The following is a 25,754-nucleotide window of genomic DNA, read 5'->3' on the forward strand; positions in this document are numbered from 1 at the left end:
TGGTGAACTTAACACCGGGTGGTGTTCTCTACCACAGTCAATCATTGGGCAAACTGAGAAATACGTAGGCGGTACATTTTTGAATAGAGAAAAAAAAGCAATATTTTTTAGATATAGACAGAATTTTAAATGGATAATACATATTATAGTAGGTACCGATTTAAATAAATATGCAATGCATTTGTTTTTAAAGTAATTTGTTTTAAGTGAATTTTGCTTTCATAAAATATACGTACAACGTACATAAAACGTACGTCCTTAAGATATTTCTATATTATTTCTAACTACTTGTTTGCTTGTCCTCGTGCGCTTGTATTTCAGAAGATGGAAAATTAATAGAATAGACTATTTCTAATTGTTGTATTAAAATAAAAAATACACCAGTTTTTAATTTAGACCTTCAAAAATACGAAAGTGAAAATCGTATTTAATTTCATGCAGTAGTTTTTGCGTGAAACCGGAATAAACATACAGACAGACAGAGAGACAAAATTTCTAAATATCATTGTTTTGGCTTCTTTTGCTCCTATGAAAATCCTTTACATACTTAATTTTTTTAAAGATCTTCCATGTACAGATATCGTCCAGTTTTAATGTTATTATATTAGCATAGTTATATATATATTGTGATATTACAAGTAGTAAGATTATCACTCATTTTTATACATCCAAATCATTAATTACTGACATTCATTCCATATTTTATACTTAATTACTACCATCTATTATAATTTGCTAGTAATTAACTTTTATTTTAATTTGATATTAGTATTACGATTAATTATCGCATGTTAACTATAAATTTGTGTCTACATTGACGACGTTAAATCATTTTTACCGCACTCGTTCCTTCCGCAAATTATATTGCGGAACAATTGTTATTTATATAATTGGAGTTTTGTATGGATATAATTAGGTATTATATTTTATGTTGATGGATTGATTGATGAGAAGCTGGTATTTTTTTTAAAATAATTCTATTAATCTTGTAGTTCAGGCTCTTTTGAGCTGTTGGAAAGGACTAGGGTTTAATGTTTTTGTGCACTCAGATTTGGGATAAAATTGATAATTTTTTAATGGTTATATTCGTTAACTAATAATATTTTTTTTATGTAGAGAAAAATTACAGAATAATGTACGCACTACGAGTACACATATAAATAGGATAATTATGTGTATGTATATATCATATATTTCTTTATCTTGGACTGTTTGTTCTTTGCAATTTCACCTACAAGATCCCATTGTTTCGTGTTGTCTTGAGAATTATAATTATAAAACATTTGAATTTTTTGAAAAAAAAAATCAGATTGTAACTACTTCTGTCAGAATTTAGTTTCAATATTTTTAGTTGTGTTGATATGTCAGTCAGTCATCATGAAATTTTTTTAATTTGATAATATAATCTATTATTAAAAATAATGATAGATAAATAATAATAATATAATTATTACATAATTATAAATTCATATCTAAATATTATGAGAGTCGATTCTGGTGTGCGATTTCTTTAAACCAAAATAAAAATACAATTTGACATCACAGTGAAATCTAAGAACCAATATAAATTAAAGCAGATTTACAGAAATGACGTTTCCAAATCGACCCTGTTGTTATTAATCATCGTATTAGAGAGAAAACATATTCTAAAATATTTTTTGGATTCTTATCTGACATTACGTCACATGTGTGGTCATCGAAAGAGGACGAAAAAATATTTAATTGCTGCTACAAAAGAATAATAGAGCCACGGTCTATTCCCGTTTAGTCTTTTGTATCACTTTGTCACTGTTAAAAGTTTTGTACATTATAAAAATATATTTATAATTTGCTCCACAAAAAACAGACTTCAAATACGGCAAAATCTGTTATTTTGATTTAAAACTAAACATTTTTGATACAATTTCTATAAGACCAATCTGTAAGCATATCCTTATAGATTAATCGGTTTACAATTGACGAAGTTTTAAGGTAACAACATAAAAAATACAGCAGATTTATGGACCTTAGTAAAATTAATTGGATTTTGATGTTTGGAATGCTATAAGTATTCTAAAGGAAATACATAAACTATCTGACTGACATATCAGCGCATGTAAAACTAAAAGTAAGGTAAAAATAGTACTGAAGCTAAAAATTATCTCTGTCAAAACCTAAATTAAATTATAGCAAAGAAGGATTACATGAATAACGAATAAATAAATCTGAATTTTGCGCTCTTCAAAGGTTTGTGTTTTTAGTAAATAGTTTGTGTCTTTTTAGTTTGCTAAAAATTGGTAGAGCCAGTTAAGGGGTTTAAATTTTTATAGTAAACATGTACCTGTATAGGTGTGCCCAAACAGAAAAACTCCTAAAAACGAACTAGGGGCTTAAAATTCCATAATGACGTCACGGAACTTATGTATATTTGAAATGGGTTAGCAGGTACACAGCCGATCAGGCTCTCCCGCTCGTGGTCGCTTGGTGCGCGCATCACGCCTGCGCTCATTCGCTTTTTGCCCACCTTTCGACTCGCGCGCAGCCTCCACTATTGTCCGCGCACGCGCATTTCTCTCACGTGGGAACCAACTTTTTCGTGCTTTACCCGAGTAGCTATTGATCTGCATCTTTCGAACCGATCGCACGCTACGATGTTATTATAAGTGCGCGCTGTGTTATCAGTTATGGGACGAGTGATAAGAAAATCCAGGACTGTAAAGTGACCTTTAGGGTTCCTGGTGAAAGTTGAGTGATGATCAAATAGACGATAGGAATTGTATAAGATAAGCGGAGATCATGATCTCGTCGGTGAGTAATATCTTTAATTAATTTAATGAGACAAACTGAGCTTTTATTTTATTCTATATCTGTGGTCAATGGGCTTAGCTGCTATGTCGGCGGGAAGGCAGTAAATTGATGATGTTATTTTACTTAATGGTATGTCTTGTTACATGAAGTGTTCGGTTTCAATTCCCCAGTGAAGAGAAATTTGATTGGATATAGATTGTTATCTTGATGTTGTTCATTTTATGATGTTACACATACATAATATTTAAATTCCAAACACCGGTTGATATAAATCTCAATTTGCTGTTGATCCGCCGGTTCTTGGTCATTTATGAGGGTTTTATGAGTGTCGGGATACGTGATTTAAATATCTATTTTTGAACACATTATTAAACGTACACAATAATTTACAAATATTGTTTATGACTGTTTCATAATAAATTTATCATAGATAATCTATTTTTAATAAAGGGACTTCTGAATTACTACTTAATTTACTATTCATCTATAACCGTGCAACATTTCACGTATCACCAAGATAAATAGTCACAACTGAGAATCGATCTCAGAACCAATTACCTGTATAAAAAAATGTTCGGGCCGGTGTTTGGTCGGCGACCACAGCACCTACGCTTCTATAATTTTATATTGCGTCATATAATAACAAAGACAGATGCGTTTTTCAATTTTATGGGTTACATTTGTAATTAGATTTTATAGATAAGTCTGTAATGTCTATAATCACAAAAGTAAGTTATGTCGGTATTTTATATTTAAGAAAATGAAGATTAGAAGGTACTTTTCACGTAAACCATTATACTTCTATTTCTTTAAGTTTTCGGCATTATTTGTTATTTATAAAGGCACTAACTACATCTTGAGGCTTCGCCTACCTGAATCAGTATCTACTATATAAAATATCTTATCTATTAACTTGGGACATCACTTATCCGTGCATCTAATTTCATTCTAATCCATTCAGTAGTTTTTGAAGAAAAGAGTAACAAGCATCCTTACAAACCATGGCGTTTATAATGGTCATATAATAAATTTTAGAAAAAAAGAGGGATGTTAGAATATATATTATATGACTACTGTCCTGTATATTTATAATTTTGCACACATTAAAATATGTCTACAGGGCGGACTTATGCCTGATGGTATTTTCTTCCGTTTTACTCTACCGTTACACTAAACAGAGAGAGAGAGAGTAAATGGCGGTGCAATGATCTAACAAAATTAATTTGTAAATATTTTTAAAGACAACACATGATACATTCATAAAAAGGTACATAATTTACTTTATCTCACGTGAATTAGGAAAAAAGTACTCTGTATAATTTATTTATTTTTTATATAATTTATTTGTCTACCAAATTTCATTGAAATCCATTGAATGATAAACAGCCGATTATCTTTATATATTTTCTCATTTAGGTAAAATAATAATAGGAAAGTTCTTTTGATAAGTAAAATAAACATTCTTTATCTACAGTAGCTAAAACATTCCTTTCTTAAAAGCTCGTAAAAGCACCCAGCTCTAATTATTTTTCTTTACGATATCAGCTAACGTGTGCGTTTCAACTAGCAGTTCACTCTTTACTCGTGTCTATGGAAAGGCTTTTGATGACTTGTTAAAAATAACACCATGTCACCAAACGTTATGACTAACGAAAGACTTCCAACAGCAAACATTAAACATTTTTTCGTTAAAGAAAATTAACTGATAACACCAAGTTTATCTTTCTAAAAGCTAACAAGGACAGAGCTTAACGTCTCATTTTTAATGGCCACGTTTTTTTTATATACAGGTAGGTGCTTGCCTCTTGTGTAAATGAATTTTTTTAATTAGTGTATTTTTACCGGGTATTTTTTTATAAATCTGATAAACTTGTATTTACATTTTTACGGGTATTTGTTGAAAGATTCAAACATTTAACAGCATTATAAACAAGGTACTTATGTAAATGTGACTAATTTGGGTTCAGCTATTGTGCAATCAATAGATTTCATTGAACTTTTTAATTTCATGAGTGGGTAAGTTCCAATAAGTACTAATTGTTTAATTTTAGGCATATTGTTGGCTAAAAGAGACCATAATAGCTATTGTCAGAAATAAAAATGGTCAGTGATGGATGCTTGTATCTTCACGCTAGAAGATCAGTGAAATTCGAGAACAAGTTTGTTTTATATTACAAAATATTGTTCAGAAGAAAAGACTACGTAGGTACAGTCAGTGAGACAATGATTGATTCGATTTCTATTAGTGTATATAATATTTTAAGTAGGTATTATTAGTAATTAGGTATAAATGTTTCCATTTTTATTCTAGTGTAGTGATACGAGTAAATGTTTGAAATATATTTGCCAAGATATTTTCAAAAATATATCACTTTGATTTACAAAATGTGGCGGTTCTCAATTCGCCTATATTTTGAACACGTATGTATTTGGTGATAAATTCGCTAAAAGTTTTTCTACTATGCTAAAGTATTGCCATCGACTATAATCTGATGAGGTTAAATATAGAGCTCGTGAGTCTTTAAACAGCCTATTAACTTTTCTTTTTGAAGATGTTCAGGTTCTACTCTTGTATTGTTCTTAAGTGTTTATTTTAGTAGGTGTAGAATATGTAGTAATACAGTACTCTAAGCATCGTAAATATCATAGAATTTTAAGGTAAGTAAAAATAGTAGAAACAACAAACAGTGTTTAACAAAAGGGCGATATTGTTATATAACAATTGTTTTTGCAAGCCACTGATTTTCAGTCACTGCATGAAAAAAATACATAAGAATAAATTATATCCAAAATTTGTATTTATTAATAATAAAATTTTCAATTAGCACTTCCTATTTCTAATATGTGTGAATTAAATTATATGATTGTACCTATGGTATATAAAATATTCAGAGAATTAAAAAAAATTAGAACACTTTACTTTTTCATAGTACCTACTAAGTTTTCGAAGTAAACAGAGGTGACGTTTACATATTCGTTTGTCTGGTTATTCAAGTTTATCTTGTAACAGTCTGGTCATTTATAATAATGGTTATTACAATGCAAGAATATTTTATTCACGGCATTGGAGTTCAGTGGTAGTAATAGAAGTATTATTTACTTACTGCTTACTACTACTACTATAGTAGTAATAGTTTATTACTACTATTAAGTAAGTAAGTAATAATACTATTATTACTTAATATTTGTAAGTTCAAGTATGGTTGACACTAGTCTTTGTGTATATATCGTTATATTTCTGAATAACTCTCCGGCGATGAAAAACTCCGACATCAATTGATACGAATCCGGGCTACGGTGGTAGGGACGCCTCCTGTAACGTGGGATTCTTATATTTTTTAGTGAAATGTGAGCATGTCGAATAATACGTTCACCACCACAGTAACAGTCAATAAGTGCCTCTGACTACCCCATTAACGATTACAATCGCGACAATATTTGTTTACTTTTATCAAATTTTAATAACGTCATTTATTATGCCCATCTTGACGCAATAAATGATTATAGGTTTATGAAGTATCGATCTGATCAATGTCGTGTCAAAGACAAGAAACAATAGTATACTTAAAGTCAAGAAATAATAGTATACTTTTAATGTAATTATGTAATTATTAACAAATCAATAGTGAGTCGGTAGTAACTAATATGAGTGCGTGCCGGACTGCGCCCGCGCATATCCGATGCAAGAGTTTTTACAAGCGTACGCGCTGCGTGAACGGTTTGCGTGTTATCACTTTCGTTTTCTATGCTTTTAGCCGTTTGTTCTAAATGTTTGCGTTATTTTTAGTGTGAGCTACTTATTGTTATGTAATAATAATAACTATTATCTAGACAATACGTAAATCGTAATCCATTACTTTATTAATATTTATTATTCATTTACATGGTGTGTTTAAATTATTGTTACAAATATTTGGATATTATTCAAATCTATCGTGTTGAAACAGTTGAATGGATCTGAATAAAATTTAGTAGAGATAAACATTGGATATCTTTTATTCTATATTTATTTGTGTTACATAAATTAAGTAAGCAATTAAAGTAGGTGGGTCTGAAGTTTATAATAGTTGTTGAATTTTTAGTACGCTTTTAATTTCCGTACAACACTCTCTTAGTAGTAGTATTAAAGGTTAGCTGTTTAGCTGGCAACTGATAAGTATGTGACAAATTCAAATGGTTGGCTAATATTGTAATATAAAACGTACTCCTTTTTCTATACTTTATATAAGTAGAACAGTTCAAATTTTGTTCTACAAAAGAAAAACACCGATGTCTTTTGCGGCAATACCAATTGTTTTAATTTAAAGACCAAACCATTGAACTGATTTTTAATCAAATTTCCACGCAACTACTTCTACCCTTTTAAATAAACAAAAAAAAAACGGTTTATAAATGACGGAATTCTGAGGTAACAAATAATAAATATCATCGTGTTAAGAAGTTTCTCCTTTTTAAAGTCTGTTTGATACTCAATTACATTTAAATAATTTAATAAATGTGAATGAAATTTGGTACACAGAATAACATAAAGGATCTAAATATTTCATAGCCCGGTTCTTGGAGACAAAACATAAAACTTTATTGCAGAGAAGCTAGACTGTTCGTTCCAGAGATACTGGAATGCTATTCGCTGTTATAGGCCCAGTGCGATTGGAGATGGACACAGATATATGAAATGAATGAATATTTTCTCTTATTGGCATTGTTTTTTAAGACCTATTATATATATTTAGTTCGAAATAAAGTATTATTATTATTAAAACCGCGTCCTAGAGCTCCTTACTGTACAATAAATTATTAATACGAACCTTCCCGTAGAATAGACTGAATTTACGATGTTATTATCTCGCTTCATCTCTCATAGCATTTTATTTATACTGACAAATAGGTTGAATAGATAATCTAATGTCAGGTGCTCTTGAACCTCTCGGAGCGTAGTTTGTGCGATTGTTTGTCTGGGAATCTTTAGGCGCCTCGTGAAAGCGCGTTCTCACCAACAAGCATAGTAAACGATACGACACTCAACGTTGAAGCGTTTGTTTGAAAAAATATTACAATGTCATATAATCACATAGCATTTTACATACTGATTATATGGTGGTACCTCGGTTGACATTATTCATGTAAGATACATTAACATACATGTTGGACTGATGTTGGTAGTATTCGTTATTTTATGTAAAAAAAAAATTAAACGAGTCTGCAATAGTATATACATTTATATGCTTAACAATGTTTATACTAAAGTTAATCAAGAATAAGATTCTTATAAAATTATCATTGAAAATTTTGAGTTTAACAGCAAAAAAGTACATGAAAATTTTCCAAGCAAAATGTAAAGTAGGTGCTAAAATTTAGTGAATGTAGATTTATTTTATAAAGATATTTTAGTTTAGTAGTAGGTTATTTTTTGAATAATCAATCAGAAATATTGAAAATTGTTCAATTGTTTTCATTTATTTGCACCATGCAACACTTAGGTAAGCATCGTTACTAGTATAAACGCTCTTGAACATAAGTATAACGAACAAAAATATTGGAAATGTCTTTTTACTTATTATTTATTTTATAAAATAAAATTTAATGGATATGTATTGAATTATATAATTAAGAGATCAAAATAGGGATCAAATAGATCAATAGAGATCAAAACTACGTAAGTTGCGTGAGTGATATCCGGAGGGGTTATAATTTCAACTTTATTACCAGTTTTAAGTTTTTCAATTAGAATTAATTACTGGACATTTACATTTCCACATACATACACATAATATTATATTTATATATTAATAAAATATAGCATTAAGTAGATGTGTAACAATTGTTTTAGGTATAACGAATTTAATTTAAAATTTAATTTGGTTTTTTACTCTTTATATGACAGAAAATTTTTGCTACTTTTAATTTGCCTACATACCTAATTATAATGTACGAAACAACAATGGTTTAAAAAAATATGCTAACAGTTAATAAAATTAATACCAAATGGATTATGAAAAGTCCTTAATTATTCTATCTAAATTACTGAAATAAATAATAACTGAACAGATTCCTCTTAAATACTAAAACTGTTCCAGAGAGTCGATTGTATTGCAATGGAAAAATAACTGAAATGAAGCCTATGATGACAATACTGCACGCGTCCGCGTTTAATGTTTTTGCTTCCCTTTTCATATAATTAGATTGCGTGTACAAATCATTATGATTGCGTGGAAACGCATTTGGATTGCGGACATTTCTCAGAAATATACTTGTAGACACATAAATGCCACTGATCTTATATTAATATCACAAGGAAATTGCATAATTTGAAAGCACTTTCCGCTTTCGACGTAAAAAAGTGAATATTGCCGTAGTAATGTTACATTTGTATCATATTTTGGACCTTTCACCCTGAGGTGAAGATCGCTCCCATAATATCTCATGCACGATTCTATGATTTAGGTATATGAATCCATTAGTTTTGCATAGTTTTATTATGTAATAATAATTTATTTTTGTACGCATACCAACTGTGTAAATTTGGAATGTAAGATAATTTCTGCGCGTACTTTTTTACCCACGTTTATAAATAAATATTTTGTAATAAAATTTCAATTAAAATTCATGGTTTGCTATGTGCAATTGTTGATTGCCAATAATTTGTAAATAACTATTCATTCATTCATAAAATGACGCAAGTATGAAGGTTTAGTGATTATTTCTCTTGGAAGGTTGTATAGTGATATTATTGAAATACTCGTAATAATATGAAGCGGTGCATGAAGAGTATTTATAAATTTTGTAAAATCTTGTATGTTATGGTGGTAATATTGTGACGGCGTGTTGGTGTATTGTTCATATAGATGGCGGTTACCTATCACTTTATAGCAAATGGTTCATCGACATTTCTAAAATAGCTTCTATAGTATCTTGTTTACAAGCATTTAAATAATAAAGAGTTCAAATTGTATTCTATCGCGAAAGTCATAATTGCGAATAATTAATAAACTTTTAGTATTTACAAATCTGTTTGTATCGATGTATTTCACAAACACCACTAAATAAATTTTATTGAATTATATTAGAATTGTTTATTAATAAATTAACGTAATAAATCCTAAAATAAACATTTTTGCATAGATAGTATCGATTATATAATATTATTTTAATATTAATATAATTTATAAATATATTTTAGCATAAGTTTACGGTAATTCAAATTCTATATGGATGACGTCTTTCGACGACAGATAATATCTTTGTAAAAGACGATACATCCTATTTATTCTACATAAAAGTAAGAAACATTATACTGAATAGATAAATAGATCAATCAGTCAAGATCATCGACATGTACAGAATCAAACACAAAGTTTAGTGATCGAGCTGTCTATCCACAAAACAGGTTACACAGTGTCGGTGACTTGCTTGCTTGCTTATAAAAAATGCCCGCGGAACTCAGTAAGGGTTGTCAACTTTCTAAAAATAAAATTGGTGTCCATATAATATTTGTACTCTATGTTTTCTTTTAATAATATTTAAAAGAGGGGTAAGTTTACGACTTCTAGCTTCAGTTTTTTATTTGTTTTTATGTTTATATCAATACAATTTCGTACTTATATGTGTTACTACATTTAGTCACAATATGGATGTCAAATAAGTAGGTGTATTTTTTTCATATTTATTGTGTATTGGAACTTTTTACTGTTATATTTTCATATTCTTGAAATTGAACATTAAATAAATCTATAAATGTATTAAAAATATTATATATTAATAATAATTTTCAACCTATTTAAAAAAAGAGGAGGTTCTTAATTTTTTAATGTTTTTTACACTTTAATTTGATAATTTATAAACCGATTTAGAAAACTCTTTTTTTCCTGAAACATTATATATAAATATAAATAAATAAATACTTACTTAATTGTTATATAAATAGTTACTTAATTGTTATGACTGAAATTTTCTACAATAGTGTTTTTAGGTAACGGCTTATTTAGAACCTAATTATGGCCAATTTTATTTTTACGTTTTAAAAAAAGCATATTAAGATTAAGTATATTTACTTACTCAATATGCATTTTTTAAAGAATATTTTATATTTTTTTTTATAAATAAATGATATGATTGTAGTAAATTCGTAGCCCTATATACACACACTTTTATTTCACTCTCGATTTTCATTGAATATTATTCATGTATAAAAATGTATTTCACTAGTGAGATGTTACTGATAAAATTTAGAAATAGTGGACTATTTATGTAAGAAATCAAACAGATTCCCTTTATTTAGATAGGTGTTTAATGTTAAATTTTTAAAAACAATACAAATAGGTACTCTTTTTAATTGATCTCTAATTTTAAATTTTTGGATTGATTACAACATTTATAGCTACAAATGTCTAGTGTGTTAAATAAATATTTCTTTTTGATAGAGGAAAGAAAAGTAATAAAAGGTAATGGTTTAATTGGATATAGATAGAGACATTTAAAATGTTTTAAGTAGTCGGTAGTTACGTTTTATATGCAGGTTTAAATTTTTTTGAGATTCCGTTATATGATAACTATATATATATGTACTAAAAATTAGCTCAAATACCATGATAAAGATTCAAAATATGTTAGTAATAGTTTGTATCTAGAATGTCAAATTTACTGGAAACTTATCAAGTTCATTCATTGTTTGCTAAAAGTATAACGTATATATAAGTATCTAAATGAAAACTATGTAATGCCAAAAAGAGAAAGTAACAACTTTATCCCTGTGTAAAAAAGGACGTAAAAATTATGAATTTAATTATTGGACATGTATATTTGCTCATCTGTGTAAACAGCGAGTAGGTGTGTAGGTACTTCAAAGAAATACTGTTTTAGAAAGTGCCATTGTATATCAATTTAACATATAAATTTATATGTTAAATTGATATAATTATGTTTATACTTTTATTTAAGACTAGCTCATATAAAATATGTAAATTTTGGAAAAATTTTTTATTTTATATTACACAAAAGAAAAAAACGAATGAAATGGGGTATTACTAGATTTAGGTTAGATTTTCGGGAATTCAACTGATGGTGATACTAGAATAACAGAACAAAAATTCTAATAATTATTGTTTCAGCTTCTATTGTTTTCATTAAGGTTCTTCGTCAATCTACATACGTTTTTTTTTAAATATCTTCTATGTGTAGATATCGTAGTCAAAATTTTATGTCAAACCATGTTTATTACGGGGGAAAGGGATTGTTAGTAATGGAGACTGAGAATCCCATTGCTAGCAATATACTCAACCAGGTCGACCTCCTCGCGGTTCCCCCTGGAAACTATCATGGTTAATTTCTGATGAATTCATCATGATGGGCTAACTGGCCTGTTTTCATTCTCATCACCCTTCACTGGTGCTCCGCCGGCGTATCCCGTTAGCACGGGCGGGGTTACCATTCCATTTTCACCCATCAAAAAAAAAACATGTTTATCAAAATTTTTAAGGCCTCCATGTTTTTTTGTAATTTAATAGTTATATTAAGAAAATTTGTATTATTATTAATTCATTTTCATCACATTTAATATAAGATTATTAGTTAAGACTAGAATGAATAAATTTAAATGAGAAAGTGAGTTTCTTTGTTTGTTATCTTTTGGCGCTTTAACGACACAACCGCGAAGATACCGTGGGCTTAACCAGTTGTTATAAAATTTGGCATACATTTAATGTTTGGAATAGAGACAGACATGATTTACTTTTATCCTGTTAAATAAGGCAATAAGTTCTAATCACATAGAAGTAGTTGACGAAGTTGACGTGACTTACGAACAGAGACGTAGGTTTCTTTGAAGGAGGTAGCTATGCCCACTTTTGAACTATCTAGTGCCCACCTAAGGATCAGGAGCTGAGCTGGAAGCTCTGCGCAAAAACATGTCTGAGGGTATATGTGTAACTTTTTAAGAGCCCCCCCCCTGCCTCTCTTCTGCAAAGTAATAAATAGCCCGAAGATCTTTTTATTTTATATATGGCGGTATCTAATAGCATAAACAAAGTACTCGTATGAGGTAAGAGTATTAGCTATGAATAAAAATTAAATTTTGTTGTTGACAGGAAATACATAACTTAAAATTTCTCTTTTGAGAATTATAATAAAAATAGATATAACGAATTTTGTACAATGTGTTGTAATCTAATAAATCGTTATTATTTAAACTACAAAACATAATACTAAATAAAGCCTATTCCAGTAACTAGGTTATACACATAAGTTTTTGAATAGTCATAGATGGATAGACTCTAATTTAAAAATAAAACTTTATCTATCAGTTGTTTCATATATTTTAATCATCATCCTCATCATCATATTGGCCGATAACTGTCCACTGCTGAGTATAGGTCTCACCCTACTGGGAGGTTTCGCTAGTAGTTGCTACGCTTGGCAGGCAGGTTGGCAATCGCAGTTAGGCTTTGGTGATGTTTAAAGAGGGACACTACTGCCTATCTTTCGTCCATTAAGATTAGTCGCCTCTCATAGATTACACCCACAAGAAAGGAAGTAATGGCCCATTCTGTCCCGGGACACACGGTGAATATATTTTAGCACGACTTATAATTTATATATCAGTATTTAGAAGCGAGTGCAGAAAATGACCATTCAGGGACAGGTATCCCTTCTTTCCAAATGATAATACAGAAATACATTGTCTTCTGTGTATACGTTTGTGTACTTACAGTGCAGTGCAGCGAATTTACTGTACAGTAATATTTTGAAATAGTTTTTCTGTGGTGTGTTTCCTTTATCTTACCCCAGATGCTTCAAACGTAGAGAGTGAAAAAGCACTTAGTGAGCCGGCATAATATGGTCAATCGTTGAGAGTAGAACATTCTTTATTCGGCTGATCGTATTCATGTACCATATAGTCTCTGTGTTTGCTCAAGGCGAGGCCACATGTTGTGCTTATATGAAAAAAAATTTACCATGTACCGACGTGATTTATTTATGTAAATCTGTATTAGTAATAGCTATGGAGCATTTTCTATAAAGTGTATGACCTAAAGTTAAAAAGGTTTATCTTTCTGTCTCTACCTATTAATGTTATATGTTGTTGTGTCAGGCGTTAATTGTCCACTGGTGAACATAGCCTCCTACAAAAGGGAGGTTTGCCAGTAGTTGTCACGCTTGCCGGGCGGGTTGGCAACCGCAGTTAGGCCTTTAGTGACGTTTTAAGACGGACGCTGCTGCCTATCCCTTCACCATAAGCTTCCTTAGTCGGCTTTTACGACATCCACGGGAAAGGAAGAGAGGATCTATTTTATGTCGGGCCCTACACGGCTACTACTATCTACTAATGTTTATTGTTAAATTTATACCCAGATAGAAAAATAATGAAAGTTGTATTAATTCTGTAACCAATAAATTTAGATAGTAGTAAGTACATAACAAAATAATTACGCTAGTTGCTAAGTATGTCAATAAAAAGACTAATAGAACTATAATACAGTTACGTGATGTTACACTGTATTTAATAAGTGTATCTAAGTATAGGAAATAAATAGAATATAGTACTGAATACTTATTACATAATGAAAACACGTCTACTGTGACCATATTTTTTTTATATTAGAAATCGACTCTAACCTGTTTTTATAAGTTGGAACAGTGATCTAATTGTTTAGTTTGCATATTGACTAATACGTAATTATATGTTGGTTATTTGTTTTGTTACATTTTGGCGCAGTGGACACGGTTTGTATGTCTCTTATCTTTTGAGATTGATTAGTGATTGAAGAGGTGTGACATGACTCTTGGCGTGTTATAGTCGCCTAGTCACGAGCATTGCTTTCTCCTGTCTTTCCCACCCCATTTGTTCCAAACATTTGGACTAAAGATTCGCTATTGTTGACTTTTGTCTGTTTAGTTGTCAATAGAGCGATAATGGAACTGTCACATAACTGTTTGTTTTATAAATTGCTTCCTTGTTTGAAGGATGAATCGTGACATATTACGAAGATATGCGATGAAAGTTTATGATGATTGATTATTTGTTTCTCTAATAAGATACGGATGATAATTCTTATTTTGATATTTAATGTTGTATTTCTTATACTCAAACAACAACTCACTTTAGAGTCAGTGATTGAATCTGTACCATCACACTTAAATATAATAAATAATTGCTACTATTTAGCAGAAATATTTTTTGTATTTGATTGTAGTGTATAAGATGAGCAATGGAAAGTAACGGAAATCAAAATGGATTACTTCTTTAGATTATTTAAAAATATTTTTTCTATGTCCATCAGAATATGTAAATAATGAATTAGTATATGTAGATTGTTAAACTCGTCTACTAAGCGTGGCAATTACTGGCAGATCCTCCCTCATATAGGAGAGGCCTATGTTCAATAGTGGACAGATAACGGCTGATACGATGATAGGCATTGTCATTACTAGTAATTAGAAATTTAGTTTATTTTGTGAAATTTAGTAGCTTTGAAGTTTTTTATTAGTTAATGGCGTTGCGATAAATATAGCTACTTACCGTTAGACAGTAAATTAAAACTCATAAAAAGTGGCTTTGCAATCTTCTTGCTTAAATATATTTTTAAATGACTTCGGATGTTCAGTAATAATAAAGAAACTTTCTCCATTGAACATAGACGAAAAAATTCATATGATTTTTTAAAATAAATACGTTAAAGAAATTAGAAATTTATTACATCTGTGTTGTGTGCAAGTAGATAGTAAGTGAATATAATTTATATAGTAGTATTAGGTATCGTACGGTATTGACCTTTGCCCTGCAGACTGGTTATCTACAGGTCCATGGTGTAAGCTGATATTCTATACCTTTCTTGTCTAGCCTTATTTATTCTGAGAAGCTTTAAATAACTACCTTTTTGCAATATTATTTACAAATATAGACAGATTGAATTTTAATATAAATGAGTACATATATATGTATTTCTTTTATTTGCTATATGTATATTTGATGAAAATGGATAAATTAAAAGGATGTCTTGTCTTGTTACTGTATGTTTGCCCAATACTGTATAATGTTGTTTGGGATAATATTGTAGTTACGTCTAAGAAACGTCAAAAATCGACGGTGCCTTACTTTATATTATTTGACGTCTTTCGATGTGAATTCAATTTGATCTCAATTCGATTGCGTTAAGTAAGTCTACAGGCGGGCTGTATAACTCGTGCAACATTGATTGGTTAATTGATTTTAGTAGACATGTTTGTATCGTACTTTAAATACATTCACTAGTCATTCAAGCGTATCAATAATATATAAATATCAATATAGTATATATAAATACTAATAAAGTAAAATGTGACTAGTTGATATTATGTACGTTAAAGAAATTTAGGAAAAATTAACAAGAAAGTTCTTAATAAGTCTAATAGATGCCAAATAATTTTTTTTAGAAACTTTGTTTATATCTTTTTTCCGTCTTTATACAAGAACAACTGCACTAAAATGGATGCGGTTTTCACAGTTGTTTTCCTCAAGATCTAAGTTAAAAACAAGAATATGTTGAAAGCTTAGTTTGTCAACTGTTTATTATTTGTATATTTTGTGAAAGTGAACTTTAAAATGTGTATTAAAAGAAATAATTTAAGTATTATATAACAAAAGGAGGTAAAGAATCTGTACATAATGGAATAACTAGGTACCTACTTAAAAAAGTACACTTTTGTGTGGTAGATCACGACTGCCCAATGTTTGATTGAAGTCACGTATCTATCTACTTACTAGCATTTGGGATAACTTTGACAAGTCAATCATGTTTTGACAGTCTATACTTTGTTTTTCGTGATTTATAACAATAGTCGATTTCTAATAATACATTAAACAATATTTTTTACTTTTTAATCCATTTCAAAAGTACTTTTCGATGATTATATTCTCGCTGTCATTTTCTTTTATGTAGGGAGACCCACGGGGACATACTATTTCTTATTTTTTTAGCTTTCAGTAGAAGAAGCAAAAAGATTTTTCAAATTATCTTCTGTCAGTGTATGATAGCGATATATGTGTGATATATGAATATATTAACATTTGTTTTTCTATGTGACCTCTAAATAATAAAATTCTTATTGATATGTAAATTTAAAAGTTAGTTTATTTATCCTCATGGTGTCAAACGAGTCAGTATGAAATTTGGCATACACGCATATGTGGTGGAGAAGGGTACTTTATAATCCGGTTATTTATATGAAGTTGCGGGCATACTTAGCTAGTAATAAAAAAGTATGTAATTACGAAATAAAAATACATTGGATTCGATTATGAATTGCTGTTTCGAAACCTGTTTCTGAATTTAAAATTTAAAAGTTATATCACAGTAATTTTTTTTAAAGATAAATATGATCTAAATTAATAATAGAAATAAAGCAATATCATTATACACTTAGTTTAAGATAGTCCATAAATATTAATAATAATTAATAAATAATATTTTTATAAAACTATCAAATTATAATATTAATTATAGAGATAGGTTTAGAGAACGGCGACTTAGAATCAATTTCGAATTCTGGAGTCAATTCTATTGACGAAAACATAAGCCTTCTGCACTTTAGTAAAAAAAAGCTCCGACAGATCGATTAGGCATCTCACCATCTCATTTGCATTTAATGGTTTATTGCAAAGTAAATGTGTAGCACCTCATCCAGTTTTCACTTTCGCCTGTTTCGGCTGTGAGAATAAAATAGCATCAACCTTATGTCATAGGAAGAAAGCATTGCGTTTTGCGTGGCAATTAAGTAAAAGTTCTTAGAGTGTGCCGTGCGAACGACAAGGCTGATGATCTTCGCTGACCTTTGGTCAATGATTACATTAGGGCCCACGTATTTCTTATTTATTTTATCATTATAGTTTTATTATGCGTTACAGAATTAATGTATAATGTAACACAGTATAATAAAAATGCTCAATTCGCTTTGGATTTGTTAGTATAGTTTTATAATTATACAGACCGGATATTTATTCCTAAATGATTAGGTTTAAATATTCGAATTAGGTTCAAGCTGATAAAAATTGGTACAAAAGTAGGTTACACTTAAATGTCTTCATTGAATAATTGACAGTTATTAATCTTACTTGTTACTAGAGATTTGCTCCGATTTTGCACGGGTGGATAAATATCTGTTTTTTTTTTTATTTTTATAAAATACATATTAGAATTTTTAAAACAGGTTACATATTTTTCAGTTTATTCATTATAAAAAAAAAAACTTTTTCGATCGAATTACATATAAGTTAAACCGGTAGTTATTACATTAAAAAATTCTTTTCCCTTTATAATATTATTTAAATTTATTCTATGTGTTATATATATGAATCGTGTTACGATATTCCTTATTTTGGAGTAAACTGCTATATGTATTTTGTAATCTTGGTTCATAAATAAACAATATCCTGAATGAATTCATAAGACAATAAGTTCATGGTTCCAGCAATATTTTGTGATTTAAATTGATTATTTAAATTTCATTAATGAGGAGCGTAGATTTTATTTTTAAACCAAACAATTACGAACGTCCTTCACCAATAATGTGATGGAAATGATTTAACAGTAATATATAAATGCCAATTTCACTTTCATGCACGTATTTATTTAAATGATACGACTGGACGTGTAGTGGGCGCGTATTCTCGAGTTTCGAAACTCGAGCGTCATACGAGCTATGAATTGAACATTACTAATTTTGAGAAACATTGGAGCCAAATCATGCACTTGTTCGTGCTCGAACTTTCAATAGATACCTAAATACTTGAAACTCTTACTGTTGTTTGTCTATCGTGAAAATTAAGAAATGTATAGGTACGTTATATAAGTAATAATACATTGTGTATAAATTATAGGCTTTATGATGTAATACGTACAGTAGAACTATTCAAGCGAGTGAAAATGTTTATTAACATGCATAATTATCGCTAATAAATTTCTATTTTATCAAAACGGATATTAGATACCAATTTATTATTGAATCTATAATTTTTGTAACTTTGTTAATGCAGACATTGTTGTATTAGCCGTGAACTGTCCATTGTTGATCATAGTCTCCCCCATAAGTGGTGTTTTGCCACTAGTTGCTACGCTTGGCAGGCGGGTTGGCGACCATTGGTTGGCATATGGAGATGTTTTAAGAGGGACGCTGCTGCCCATTCCTTCACTATAAGGTCCCTTAGTTGCTTCTTACGACCTATGAGAAAGGAAGGGGTGGCCAATTCTATGCCGGTACCAACACGACTATATATAAACTATAGAATAGACATACTCCATAAAAATTACCTAAAATCTAAAAATTATTTGCAAATAGATTACGCGTCATTGACATGAATCGAACTAGAACAATTAATTTCACAAAGTAACTTCTTCCAATCGCTACTAGCGAATACTATGAGAAAAGAGAAATGTACAGAGTACGATAGCTCGTGGGAAACATCTACAATACTATGGATATGTCACACCGCGTTTTTCACTATAATTTCTAAGTAATTGTAAAATTATGTTAAGTTCATTAGGTATATTAACTAAATTTAAAAAGTTTAGATATTAACGATGTTAATATTTTTGTTACAGATATTCCCTTTATTAATCGCCTTAGTAACAAGGTGTAAATGCGACGCAACTAATGGGTATGGTAATGTTGGTAAAAATAGTGCTTCGCAATTTGGCGAACTTCTGAAGCCTCCACCACCTCCGCCGATATTGCCACCAGTACCATTCCATGGAGGACCAGGAAGATCGCAACGTCAAAATTTAGGATATCAGTATCTGCCACCTCCACCTCCTCCACCAGTTTCTCTTTCCAATGAATTTAAATTTCCAGCACCCTTTTATAAGCAATATAATTTCAATTTTGTACCACCTCCTCAACCATTTACTACATCCCCTTCTCCTTCATTATTCCAGAAAGTTTCGGGATGGCTTTTCTCCACACAGCAGACGAATCATGATACAAAATCTCAAGTATTTACCAATAATATAACTCCTATAAAGAAAGATTGTAATCCTTGTAATTTAGTGCCATGGATACCGGTTATTAGATACAATATAGGAGCTAAAAATTTATACCAGAATTCTAATCCAACTTATGGTCCACCGAGTCCCACAGCTTATGCTAATGTACCTAATTTACCGCAACCCTTCCAAAATATAGAAAATAAATTTCCACCATCGCCTCCACCCATACCCCATGCTATCTATGGCCCACCAAGTACTTCTCATATTCACAATAGCAATGCTAATAAAGTTGTTAGTTCAACATATGGACCACCTAGTCCTACGCATACCATCTCAAATCCATCTCAAAGTCCATTAAGTTCTACATATTCAGCGTTACCAAGTTCATCTTATTCCATATCAAGTTCCCCATTTGGGATACCTAGCACAACATATAATCAACATGATTCTTCATACAACTTTCCTAGTTCGTCACAAGACATACCTAATTCTTATAGCGTATCAAATAATGTTCGGAGTTCGACTTATGGTACTCCAACTTCAACATTTGCACCGTCCACAACATTTGAAATTCCGAATCAAACCGATAAATCACATAAATCTGTTACTCCACTTTACGAGCCTGAATTACTTAACCGAGAATTGCCACAATTTGGTGATGTAGAGATTTTAAGAAATACTGAACCTGAAAATTTACCATTACCAAAAGTAACACATCCAGCTGGCTTTAAAAATTCTTATGGAGAAATAATTACTAATACTCATGCACTAAATGTACCATATTCTGTATCAGCTACAGCTGCTGAATCTACCAAAGTGAAGACAGAAGTTTTACCAAATGACGCTACCAAATTTCCTATCCCAAATACTTCATTAGCTCTGGCAAATCCTGCTCCATTTAGTTTGAATAGAGGAAGAAATATTCATACCTTACAACCGGTAGCTTTGCCCAATCTTAGCGTATCGCCTTTACCTCCTATTTTTAATGCAAGACCTTTTAAACCAACATCTCCTAATTATTCGCCAAATATTGTACATGGAGTAAATTCTATGCAGCAAACATCTCATAATGTTGACATATCTCCAAGTATTCCTATTGTGGAGTTCACTCATTCTATTGATTATCCTGCCTCCATAACTCAATCTCCAGTAATTGATATTGATGCAAGTAAGAATTTTAATTTGACGAAAGGTTATAGAAATATACCAAATAGTTATATCGTTGATGGGAATCGGGATATTTCATCTCAAGCATCTGAAGATCATGTATCAGCAACCAAGTCTATTCCTGATTCAAGTTTTGAAAGTACGGGTGTTGATGGAGGAAACGATTTATATGATACTGGGGTACCGACAGATTTAAAACATCGTTTTGTACCTTATAACCACAAACCTGATTTTGCAGATTTAAGAGGAGTAAAAGATGAAGATGTTGATAAATATAGAACAGAAAGTAATTTACAGAATATTGACTCACCTTTACTGTATCTTAAACCAAGTGCGCCACATAAAGATTATGAAAATTTTGGAGTTGTTGTTTCAACCCCAGTGAGTGGCAATGATTATGAGATATATGATGATGTTCAAACAACACCAATTCCACAATCTACTTTTGCAACTGGTTGGGAGGAAAGTAGAGCTGACTATAGTCAGAGTGTTCAAGAAAATATAAGTAAACCCAAAATTGTTCAGATAATAGTTCCATATACTACTAATAAAGGTGGGAGTAAAAATAATGGAAATTTCGAATATATTTCTCATGAATGGGAGTCGAAAGACGAGGATGAGTACCAGCCTAGGAAAATTCCAACTAATACAGAGAATCCTTATATTAGTACCTTGACAGAAAATTATAATAGTATAAGTACAACTACAGAAGATCCAACATTGACAGTTACTGAAAATAATGATTCCCATCAACTAAATACAGCAGCAATACTAAATGATTTGTATGATGTTAGAGAACCACCTTTTGATATAATTAAATTGCAAAACACGATAGATGATTGGACGGAACAAGAATATTCTAAGCGTTATAAAACACCACAACGTTCTCGTGGTGCTGAAAAATATGCCAAACAGATTCCCGATGACTTTTTTACAACTACTGTTCCTACTAATTATGTTACAGCGACAAATAATTTTAATTATGAATTTTATGATCATGAAGGTTCCAGTAGTATTCAACATTCAGTAACTGAAAAGAAAAACAATTCATCTAGTAAGTCTAGAAAGCAGTATAATACTATTGAAAGAACTAAAAGTAAACAAAGTATTGGTAAAAATCAAGAAATTGATGAAATTAAAAAACTCCATATATACACAGCAGCTTCGACTTTTCGAAGTACTACCACTACTCCCGCTCCTTGGGAAAAAATTCAGACGTCTATATCCCCATTAACTAAAGAAAAAGTGTATGTTGTTACATCAAAGCCGTGGTTAGAAGCGTACAATATATCTAAAGGATGGTTAAACGCGGAATCTTTTGAATCTCATAAGACAAATATTGACAACAAGCCATCTGGATCAGACAATCTGCCCTTTAAATCACCAAGATTTTCTGCTCGACCATCATTTGGCGATCCTGTTAAATCGGATTCATTATACGGATTTTCAAAAAGCTGGTACCAAAGTAGTGAGTTACAGTTATGCTCATGATATTAATTAAATAAAATGTTTATTGAATTCATTAAAATGACCTTATTTTATCTTTTTCAGTAAATGATTTGGAAAATCGAAGACATAGCAACAGCACATTGTTACAAGAAGGTTTTCAACAGAACCATTACACTAACGAGGAAGAGGTTTATTGACATTAACTAATTTTCTTTTATAATAAAAAAATATTAAGGTTATTCAATGTAATATTTAAGGTGGTTACCTATGGAACAGCCGTATCACTCGAGTAAAATTTTGTATTTAATGAGATAGTATAGGTATTGTTCCTATTTATATTAATGTTTATTGTCTTATAAATAATGCCATAAACGTGGCAGAATACCATATACTGTCTGACTATATAATTCCAATAGAAAATCAATACACGTTATGTTCTTGAAGACATTATTGTCTCCTTTAGTGGTTTTGTGTATAATTTCAATGTAAATTATATATAATGGGTATAAAATGAATAAAATTTTAGCAGTTTATTTTATGTTGGAAAATTAATTAAGAAATAAGTGTATTTAGTATTAAAATCGGCCAATTTATTCCATAGGTAAGTATCTAATATTACATACAATATAAAATATTCCAATCTAAAGACTCTTTAACATTATTGACTCTTTACTTTAAAAGAGATAATCAATTTAAAATAATAAGAACATCAAATTTTAAGCACTTTAAAGAACTGTAAATAAAATATGTACATTATATATATATATATATATATATATATATATATATATATATATATATATATATATATATATATATATATATAAAGTAAGGTATAAATACAAGTATTAGAGTTCAGTCAATGTATTTGTAAACGCAAGTTTTTGTTAAGGGTATGGAAGCTTTTGATACAATGGTTAAACATTAATCGATACTATGGTCTCTCTTTGTGGTGGACTGGTGTGTCTTTAATGCCATGCAGTCTCATCATCATCATCATCATTCTGCTCATCATTAAAGTTAAAATGAAGCTTATTTTATATTCTATAGCCCTAATTAGAATTTATTATGTAGTTATATGTTTTCTGTCAATTTTTACAAAATATGTGATATTTATACGTCTAAATAAAAAAAAAATACCTATACTAACAATTAATTTTATGTTTCAGGATACAATCGATGCTACGACTGTCGGACCTCATAGTGATGCATTATAATACAAAGAAATTATGTGAAAACTCTATAGTGAATTTAGTTAGTAAATGAAAGTAGACAAATATTAATGGAAAGTGATAGTGAACTGAGGTGAAAATAAAGTAGTTATATTAAAGTGACTATAATGAAATATAAACTACAGTAACACGTGTAAGTCGATAGTTTCCCAAATTAAGGAGAGTATCTAAATTACCATAGATTTTATCATATTTTTGTATAATCCTCTTCCATTGCTATTGCCATGTTAATAAAGTAGAACAAAATGTAACTTACATGCATATTACATATCTTATTCAAAATTTTCAAGAATTTTTATATTGTAAAAGACCAAATAATTTTGTGTTAATTATAACCGAATGATTTTTCAGTCATGGCGAACACTAATAAAAAAACTAAAATGTACTCTTAAAATTTGAGAAGTAAGAGCCAAATAGATGTTTGGATGAATGTTGATTGTTAAATTTTTTTCATAACATAATTATTGTCACACACCACCCTTCTTGTAAATGTAGTTATATATTGGAGATAAATACTAGTAATAAAACCCTACAAAGGTAGGTAGGGTTCAAGCCGCCTGGACATCATGACAGAGAGAGACCTGTGCCTGATGATGGAAAACCAATAGGTTAGAAATATTATTTATTACATGAAAATCGTATCAAATTTAAAGTATAAAATTAAGATTTGAACCGCAGCTTCTACGCCAAGCTACGGCCAGTCCTCTTATTAGCTTGCAATATACGCATTTTTTTAATTACTAAATAATTATTAAATATGATTTTCATATTTTTAATAATATTTCTATATCAATTTAAAATTTATGTAATAAATTGTCAAGGGACCAACTTTACTAATATATCATAAATAAAAATGTTTAAAATAGGTTACACTTATAGACTTTTTGTAGTGGTATTACATGTAAATAAAGTGTACACTATTGAAGCATATAACAATAGGTATGGGTTTTGTATCTATGAATTTCAAAATGCTAATAGATAGTTAGATATACCTACGTATGAAATGTAGAGCTATTATATGGCATGAACTGACTTTAATGTATATTGTATGAATTAGGAAAAAATACGGTATATAAAACTACGAGTATTAAAGTATTATTATTAGGCAAAAAGTTTGTATACCGTATAATAAAAATTGCATTTTATTTTATAGAAAAACATTATTAAGAAGCGGGTTTACGAATAAAATTTATAGATGCGTGTAAATTTAGGATATAAATACACATATAAATTTTATTTATGAACACGCCTTTTCATCTGTGTGTTTTATTCATGTAAGTGTATTATGAACGTATATATTGTAAGACAATTAATTGATCGATAGCTTGACTGCAGTTTATTAATAAATTTATCTTAATTACAATACATTAAAATTCTTACGCGAGCAAAACTTACAGATGTGAAGAGGGCTTAATGATATCCAGAAATTATGTATCATTCTTCACTAGAATACGACGGTCAATCATCTTTTTGAATGAAATTTCTTCTATGTAAGTTTTAAAGAGCTATTGTAATTATTATATAACTCTGTAGATTTTTAATACAGAATTACATATCTTCAAGTATATTATATTGCCATAAAGATATTAAACATAGATACACAGTATTTATTGTATTAAATACAGTGTACTTATGTAGAGTCGTTGACCAAAACTTCTATATTTTTCTATTTGAATAATATTTTTTAAATTTAGTTTACCTGTAAATATTATTATTGTAAGTAAATGAAATGAAATATTAATGAAACATATTTTATTTATTTCTTTAATTTGTAGGTATCTAGATTTAACTTAATTAATGTAACCTATCACCCAAAATATATAAATTCGAGGAAATCGATTGAAACAAACATATTTACAAATTGGATATTTTTATCTGTTTAATAGGTATGTAATAAAACTTTAATAGATAAAACGGAGAAATAAAAATTATTTGTTTACGTATTTTAATTCACAATTAAACTTTTATGCACAATTATATAAGTAAGTGTACATAGGGTAGACTTAACACCTAATGGCGTTCTCTACCAGTCAACCACGAGGTAAGCAGAAAATTAAGTAGGCGGTACATTTACTACTAAAATATGTATAAATATTGTTACTATATATATAATTCTAATTATGATAAATTAGAACAGCAGATAAAAGAAAATAAGGTAGAATAT

At 29.7% G+C, this 25,754-nt stretch overlaps 1 protein-coding gene across 1 annotated transcript; it reads left to right on the forward strand.

Moving 5' to 3' along the window:
* The first annotated feature begins 2,456 nt into the window (after positions 1-2,456).
* Positions 2,457-25,613, forward strand: LOC113523610 (uncharacterized). The gene is made up of 4 exons (XM_026909606.3): positions 2,457-2,787; positions 19,359-22,377; positions 22,461-22,546; positions 23,528-25,613. The coding sequence occupies exons 1-4, from the start codon at positions 2,776-2,778 to the stop codon at positions 23,573-23,575; spliced, it is 3,165 nt and encodes a 1,054-aa protein (XP_026765407.1). The 5' UTR covers positions 2,457-2,775; the 3' UTR covers positions 23,576-25,613.
* Positions 25,614-25,754: the final 141 nt, after the last annotated feature.

Source organism: Galleria mellonella, unplaced genomic scaffold (assembly GCF_026898425.1).
Source record: "Galleria mellonella isolate WM207_F2 unplaced genomic scaffold, CSIRO_AGI_GalMel_v1 utg90, whole genome shotgun sequence".
Taxonomy (NCBI): Eukaryota; Metazoa; Arthropoda; class Insecta; order Lepidoptera; family Pyralidae; genus Galleria; species Galleria mellonella.